Raw genomic sequence first — 8,160 nt, 5'->3', positions numbered from 1 at the left:
TCATCTCTAACTGCTTCATAACGACGATAAACACACAGAAGACACTCAGCTCACAAAACTGTGTGTGACTCTGGACAAAAATGATTTATTAAATCTTAATTCTTTTTGGCATCAAGAAGAAATTCTATAACTTTTCACACCTAGATCATTTTCTCCGTCACGTCACCTGACTGTGACTCGTGTATTGATGGACAGATGAATCAGAGGCAGTTACCAAAAGGCCGTCGTCTTTATTACACCAAAACAAAGAACATGTTCAGTTATCAGAAGTTTGAACTATGAATCCTGCTGAACCACAAAACAACTCGTCTTCACAGAGCCGATATGAAACTGATCCCAGAACATGAGTTAAAAACGTGTCTCCATCATGTGTCTCTAATCTACAATGAAGAATATTACAAAAACACTGTTTTTAAAAGTCCTGAAACTCTAATTTTATAAACCGTCATGTTTCATCACAGATTGTTATAAAAGTCCCTTTAAACGATCCGCTCGTCGTGCAGATTCACGTGTGCTTCCTGTTTGTACTCTGCGGCTCAAACAGACGGTTTGTAACAGAACAACACTGCTCAACACTGTCGGCTGCTTCTAACAGAGAATCAGAGGAAACGTGTGCAGATCCAATCAGCTGCTCGCACTCTCAACACCACATTTATCCTTTATGAACAGAACAAAAAGTGTCTCTAACAAAAGATTAGTAAGCGCGTTATAATGGAAATATAAAGCTAAGACGATAGATTATTTGATTCTACTTCTACTGTTATCTACTCTGATATATGTTCAGTATTCATAAAGGATAAACATCAAGCTTTAGTTCAGCACTATGAAGACAATCAGTGGGGAAATTTGGCATTCCTGCTGTTTGTGAGGAAACAAACGCAGCTTTTTGTCTGTTTTTGTTCCAGGAAACTAAAAAGGCTGCAGTCAAACAGATGTTCCTCCTCCGATGAACAAAGTCTATAAAACTTCTATAATAAAAGGGAGTTCTTTAAAAATTGTCTTAAAACTCGTAAAGTGTCCATAAATGGATGAAACTCACTTCCAACGCTGGTGTAAATTCAAAATGTAACATTCACTGACATCATACAGACGGTACGGAGGCTGCGTTCAGACCCAACCAGGCGACGCGGTGAAAACATCGTCCTGACACTCGTCCTGAGAGCCGGCGCTGGTTCTACACGGTGACGGGTCAGAAAGACCACGAAAAGTTTCTACAGAATCGATTTTGGTAGAAAAGCAACCTGACGTCACATCACAGACCGACTGCTCAACGGGACCGAGTACAATAACTGAAACTGCTGCAGTTAAACAGCTTGAAAATGATCACAGAGGGACCGGAATGATAATATTAGCGGTCGCTGATTTAATTTAACTTTTATGAAACTTTTAGAATCTGCTTATGAACAAATGAAGGGGATATCGTTTTGATTTTAGGTCAATATTTTTACAAATGCTATGAAGGCCGCCAAGTTTCAACAAAGAGAAATCAGATGCTGTTTTCGATCATTGTGGCCGTTTAAGTTTCAGTCCTCTGAGCAGAGTGCACAGGACGGACGGCATCGAGACTCTTTATCACGAGCAAAATGGAAATCTGAAACCAGAAAGTAGACGGTGTCCAGGTGGAGCTCAGGGAGCAGACGCTGACTCCTCCCACTCCACCTCCAAACCCTGCACCAAACTCCACAGCACCTGATTTGTTCTGAACGCAGCCTCACAAATCTCTTTTATTTTCATTCTTTGGATCTGATGATACTGTACATGTCTGGTACAAAATCCCACAGCAGGTGAACACTGAACACCATCATCGTCTTTTATCAAAGAAATGTAAATGTAGATATAAGCTAATGACGTAGAAGAAGAAGGTCTGGTATATAGATGCATATCTCTGCAGACAGAAGTGAACCGGGCTGTGTGTTCTCCACTGATCCGTGAAAGAGTCGGCCGATAAGAGCAGCCTTTAAACTGATCCTCCGTGTGACTGCGTTTGGCACAAAGGAGCCAAAGGTTTCAAACGTCGAGCTGATCTGAAGAACGATAGACGCTCCGCCGCTAATCCCATCCAGGTTAGGAGAGATAAACTGCACCGAAGAAAAAAAACACAACAAACTCTGCTCTCAGTGTTCGCATCAGCTCGGCGGCCAGAGCGAGAGCCAATCAGAAATACTGTTAGTCCGGCAGCAGGCGGCCAATCAGGAGCTCGTCTGAGGAGCCCGAGTGGTTCCTCCAGGGTCAGCCAGGCCTGGTCGACGCTGCCGGCTTCAGCTGCAAAGTCTCTCCCAGCAGACGTCCTCAGTCCTGATGGCTCTTCTCCTGGATGAATTTGTATTCATACTGAGCAAAACAAACACAAGTGGAGGAAAAACCATCAGACACCGTCGGCTTTCAGGGCCGCTCTCTCTGAGCAGACCACTTCTGGTCAAATGACTCCAGTTTCTTACCAAGGCTAGCTGCCGTCCGATGTTCCCCATCGTTATCACCCCCGCAAAGAAGATGCAAGGTAACCAGGAGCGGATGTACAGGAAGTCTGGAGACGTGTACCTGTGCAGGGGAGAAGAAACACATGACAGCAACATGTCAAACAATAACAGAGCTCAACAACGACGACTGCCTGAACACCTGGGCCGAGAACATCCGGCAACAGACTGAATAACGGCTTCTTCTGGAGCCGAGGATGGAAGTGATGAAGGAGAGAACTCGCTTCCTTCTCATCTCTGCACACATCAGAAGATGGCAGCAGGTAAAGACGTCTGAGCTGAAGTGAAAGTGAGCATTTGTTTGTTGCTTCGTTTCTACAACACAGTCCTCGTTCTGATTCATGTTTAAACAGGTAACGTGTCATCCGTCACCCTGGCAACCAACAAAATGGAGGGGAAGCTTGTTCTGTCCATCCTGAGCTTTATCAGACAGAAACTAGATTGTAGGAGCTGATTAGCCAAACCCAAAATGTAACTTTATTGGCACAATGGGACAAAAGCAAACACATACTATGTTGTAATATTTTGTATAGTTAAGATGTGAAGCAGCACAAAGATCCCAAGTTCTATTAACTGACTGAAGTCTTGTCAGTGTCACTCCAGGGGGTTTTGAGGAGAACTTTTATCTCCAACAAAATAAAATTAAATGTTTATAAAAACAAACAAAAACTGTGCTGCCTTTGTTTCTCTCTCTCCGCTCTGTCCTCTTCTTCTGCCTCCCTCGGTCTCTCTTCTGTCAGCATGTGTGTAAATGTGTGATGGAACTTACTGAAAGACTCCGTTGTAAACCAGCAGCTGTGTGGCCAGCGTAGCCAGCAGGGCGATGCTGACTCCGAGGCCGAAGCCGCTGCGGGAGCGGTCGAACGTCCACCACAGACCGATGGAGAGCGCCGCCAGCGTCAGAGACAGCTGGACGTTGTTGGCAAAGTCCACTTTCTGACAGACGGAGGGTCAAGGACCAGACAGTCAACGGCTGTGTTTACAGAGCTGTTACATGTGTACCACTTTACCTTTAACCCAGTGAGTTTACATCAGAGGAGTTAGTGTTCTTTACAGCTGAGAGAACTGAGTACAGACTGAAGGATACAGCACTGGCGTGGTTGATGCCCACAAACACGGCCACGCAGCGCATCACACTGGACCACTCCCGCTTGAACTTGTGTGGCTCGCCCAGCCGGCTGTCGATGCACGGGTACAACAGGCCGATCAGCGCTGAGGAGACAAAGAGAGTCAACATGGAGCGACACAACCTGGTTCACTACACAAACATGTCACATGCTGTATTGTTTAGCTAAAAACAGGCATTCAGGCAGCATTCATGCTGTTCTGATGGAACACTCACACAACCATGGGAGGATTACTGAAGACAGACACCGGCCTCTGTTTCATGTGACAGTTACAAAAAGGGACAGAAACAACTACAAACGACCCGTCTGAGCCACAGAACAGAGAACAGGGACACTTACACGTCTGTCCTGTCGGTCTGAATGTCAAAATCAATTCTGTTTATCAAACTCAAAAGCAGGATCAGAAATTCTCACAGATTTTAGATTCTCTTCCAACTCGCCAGCTTAGTGTTAGCCTGCAGCATCACTTCCAGACTTCTCCTGTGTGATGAAGGTGATCAGCTGACTGCACGTCGGAGAGGTTGGCTTATTTACTTTTGAAAATTCCTATATTGATGTATTTGGAACGAGGGTTCACTCTGGACAGATTTGAGAAACTGAACTCTTCTTTTGTCCTATTCTCCAGACACATTCAGTGTCATGAACGACAAAGAACAGCAGCGAATCTTCACATTTAAGGAGCTTGAAGCAGACGATGTTTTCAGAATAGCTGGCAGATAATTCTCCTTTGATCAACTAAGTGTAACTTCTTTTATTTCCCAGCCCGACAGCTCATTTCACACTCAGCCAGTTGTTTTCTTTAGATAAGAACAAACCGCAGTGATCTGAACCTCTGACATCACTAATGTTGCTTCAAAACAAATTAATTTTTGCACTGTCAACAAAACGCAGCAGCTCTTTCCTGTGGGAGTGAAGTGCACTGTGTGTGTGTGTGTGTGTGTGTGTGTGTGTGGAAGCGGCAGCCTCCTGCAGGAGGCGCGGTGTGTCTGGGGAGGAAGAGCCTCGGGCTGTTGTGCTTTGTGCTGAGCCTCGTGGGAGCAGGAAGCATCTCCATCCACAGCGTCGCCCCCCGGAGACCACATTTCAATAACGTGGAGAGTCTCGCCTGCTGGGCATGTTGTGCAATCATATGGAAGGCTGTGTGTGTGTGTGTGTGTGTGAGTGTGTGTGTGTATCTATACTCTGTGCGGTCCATAAAGGCTGTTTTAAAATGAGCTACTTTGATTTCTACAATCAGTATTTTTTCAGTCTGACTGAGTTTTGAGGCCGACACCTTCACTACAGATTTCTCTATAATGGTTGAAATGTGCAAGTTTTTTTGCAATGATCCCTTAAATGAGGTTCTCAAATAACGATGTGTAATGGAGTATTTTCACTAAATCAGTAACTTGAGCATTTTGATCTAAATGCGTTCAGAAAACGTCACGTACCTGAGGCCGTGCCACAGCAGGGCGGCACCCACCAAGCTGAGGAGAATATACTGCTGATGACATCAGGAGGAAACAGGGTGACGTTTCTCTGCACCTGAAGTAAATTCAGCACCAGAGCCAAGAATACGCCCACAGAGAACAGCATGGCCCCGCGGATCAACAGGTTGGTGGTCCTACAAGGCAGAGAGAAGGAGTCAGGAGACTTTAAGGCCCTAAGTTTTATAGCCAGTGTAGTGCAACGTATATCCAGCAGACACCGTCAGTACATTTCCTCCAGTAGGTGCCATAATGTGCAGTGGACTCCGAGCTAACCTGTTGGTGATGACGGAGATGTAGGGGCCCCGGGCCGGCCGCGGCGTCTGGCCGGACCCCGACCACTGCTGCTGGCCGCTGGTCACTTTGCTGTCGCTCATGGCTGTCAGTGTCAGGGACATTCGTAAGCCTAGGTCAGGATGATAACGAGCGGTGTGTGATGTCTACATCCACCAGTGAGTTCAACGTCCTCCCCTGACATCCCAGAGCGGCCTGAAGAACAAGGACACAAATGTCTGTCATTTCAGACGTCATTTAGTGATCACAGTCGTGGTGAGCAACATAAAGTGTTTACACAGTAACAGAATCTTTACAAACTAATGATTTACCAAGTCGGTCTCTAATATCTTCTGTTAATTATTTAAGACAGGAATCATTAAGAAAAACAGATGAAACAATTACAACTAGTCCTGCAATAAACCAACATAAACCACCTGTTGTACTGTACTTAGTGTGTACTTACATTATCAGTAATCTGTACTCTGCTTTGCCCTCTTTCAGTATCGTTACCCCTGTATATAGTACAGTATTTTACTGTATATACACTTTATATTGTTGACTGAATGTATACATACTGCTACTGTTTAAAAGGTTTGAGAGGTGTTGATTCAACATGGAGTCTCCACACTTTGGTATGAATGGCACTGACAACATCCAGTTTCATGTCTGGTGTAAGTTTCTGTACATTTGTTCTTGAAAATAAAGCAGAATAGTTCTAGAGTGAAGATTTTAAAGATACAACTATGACTCATCAGTGTGATGATTAAGTTTAGAGAAGTTAACACGACAAAGAGTTAATGACTCTGGTAAGTCGTCAGAAACTCTCAGTCATATTTGTTTAAGCACACTGATGTGTGACACCAGTCACAATCGTGAATGAAGCTTTCATGGTTTTTAGCCCCACTGATATACTGACACACTAATTGAACTTATTTGTGTGTTTGTATGTCCTGTTCTTTTATCCCTCATCAATGGAGAGCTTCCAGAATGTGTCTCTTCATGATGACATCACTACCATCTATTGTTCTGGTGCTCAGCTGATGCAGACACTTCAATAACAGAACTAACATGTAAACTGTATTCTGACACACTGTCTCTCTGTACTGAGCAAATCATGGTTTGTAAGTGATTAATAACGTGGTGCTAAATGTTGAACCACTCGTCCATCAGCAGCAGCAGTTTGTCTCTCAGTAAATTACTGATGAGGCAGCGTTAGATAACTGATAACCTTCAGCTGGCTCCTGTTGGACCTCGCTCACCTTTAGCTCCCGTGTGTGCCTCTCAGGCTGAGGTAATACGTGAGGCACACACTGGGGACAGAGCTACACGTCACTCTGAGGCATAATAGTCACACATTTTAATCTACAACTTTTATTTCCGTGTAACAAGTTAGCTAGCGCCTGAGCTGCTAGTGTAATTAACTGCCAAACTGAAGTTAGCTTAACGGCTAATTACTAATTATTTACCAAGCAGCGTCAGAAGGATTTACTTGTATTATCCTTCTTAGTGCTGATGGATACGTTCAGATGAAGCAATGAGAATCATCTTAATTAAACAGTAATACAGAACAAGTAGCGATGTTAGGAGCGGATATACAAAGTTAGCTTGACGAGAGTTGGCTAGCCTGATTATATATGATAGCTAACTGGCTAGCTAAACTGTATTAGTCATTAACAGCCACCGATCGTAGCATATTAGCTGAAATCAACGCTAACGCTTACCTTAAGTTGACACAGATGCTCCACGAATACATTTACGAGATTCATACAACATTTAAACTAACTCCCGGGTGTAATACTAGGCTGAAATACACGAAACTATTAATTAGCCCTCTCTCCCTGCTGAGACTACTTCCGGTTGTCTAAGCTGAATGAACACCGGACGTCCAATCGGCGTCTGAAGTGGTGACGTAACCGCGTTACACAAAGCAGACGTGTCACGTGATTGGAGGTGACGGCGCGTGGATTAACCCACAAAAGGAATTCCTGTAAACAGCTGGATGATGTTTATAAATAAAGTTCTTACATTTAGATGTTTGTTTTCATTTTTTTATACCAATTTATTGTTTATAATCATTTGTTTTCTAGATTTACATTGTAATTTGTGGTTTAAATATTTATAAATTGATATTAATAATTGTTTTCAGCTACCAGCCACGATAAATAAACAGCTGGATGATTTTATATGAATAATTATAAAAGGTTTATATATTCAAATGTATGTTTTTATTGTTTTATACATTTCATTAATTAATTCTGGGCATTAGGAAGAAAAATATCATGTTTAAAGAAGTTCTTTGTGTGAAGTATTTGTCTTTTTAGCAGTTGAAATAACTTTGTCATTTGTGGTGTTGTAAATAAATAAGCAGCTGGATGATCAATAAATAAATCTGGTTTATATAGTTTAATGTTTCTATTGTTTAATACCAACTCATCTAATCTGACGTTTGGTGAGAGAAAAGTCATGTTTAAAGAAGTATTTTGGAAAGAATGATGTTTCTTAAGCAGTTAAAATAACAGTGTGGTTTGTGGCTTTGTATAGTATTTATAGATTGATAAGAGGCTGTTCCAGCTTCCAGCCCTGATAAATAAACAGCTGGATGTTAAAGTCATTCCTCACACACACACACACACACACACACACAGTTGCGTCTGTTTCCCCCACAACATATTTGATTTGCTCTCGTGGTCTAATAGGCTTACAGGGCTGCAGAGGTGAGAAAGTCACAGTGCGGAGTGGATCACTCTTAATCCTCAGTCCCATTTACACTCCATTTTGTATTCAGCATACTGAGGCCTGCTGCTCATGATGGGGTTT

General features: G+C 43.1%; 1 protein-coding gene across 2 annotated transcripts; it reads right to left on the bottom strand.

The window, feature by feature from the left end:
• Nucleotides 1-210: 210 nt before the first annotated feature.
• On the bottom strand, nucleotides 211-7,223 carry insig2 (insulin induced gene 2). 2 transcript variants are annotated; one of them, XM_030428239.1, is made up of 7 exons: nucleotides 7,065-7,223; nucleotides 5,344-5,579; nucleotides 5,032-5,204; nucleotides 3,562-3,686; nucleotides 3,244-3,410; nucleotides 2,439-2,538; nucleotides 211-2,331 (listed from the first exon to the last, which is right to left on the bottom strand). In XM_030428239.1, exons 2-7 carry the CDS (start codon nucleotides 5,463-5,465, stop codon nucleotides 2,290-2,292), a joined length of 729 nt encoding a protein of 242 aa, XP_030284099.1. In that variant the 5' UTR covers nucleotides 5,466-5,579; nucleotides 7,065-7,223; the 3' UTR covers nucleotides 211-2,289. The 2 variants fall into 2 exon arrangements, with proteins under 2 accessions (XP_030284099.1, XP_030284098.1); XM_030428238.1 differs by having other exon boundaries at nucleotides 5,344-5,556.
• Nucleotides 7,224-8,160: the final 937 nt, after the last annotated feature.

This window comes from Sparus aurata, chromosome 9, assembly GCF_900880675.1.
Source record: "Sparus aurata chromosome 9, fSpaAur1.1, whole genome shotgun sequence".
Classification (NCBI taxonomy): domain Eukaryota; kingdom Metazoa; phylum Chordata; class Actinopteri; order Spariformes; family Sparidae; genus Sparus; species Sparus aurata.
This window is presented reverse-complemented; position numbering and strand designations above follow the sequence as displayed.

Excerpts from the sequence above, each read along its gene's own strand:
- insig2 (XM_030428239.1), bottom strand. The coding sequence starts at position 5,465 with ATGTCCCTGACACTGACAGCCATGAGCGACAGCAAAGTGACCAGCGGC. Across the intron at positions 3,411-3,561 it reads GCATCAACCACGCCAGTGCT|AAAGTGGACTTTGCCAACAA; the intron begins GTATCCTTCAGT and ends TCCGTCTGTCAG. Across the intron at positions 2,539-3,243 it reads GTTTACAACGGAGTCTTTCA|GTACACGTCTCCAGACTTCC; the intron begins GTAAGTTCCATC and ends TCCCCTGCACAG.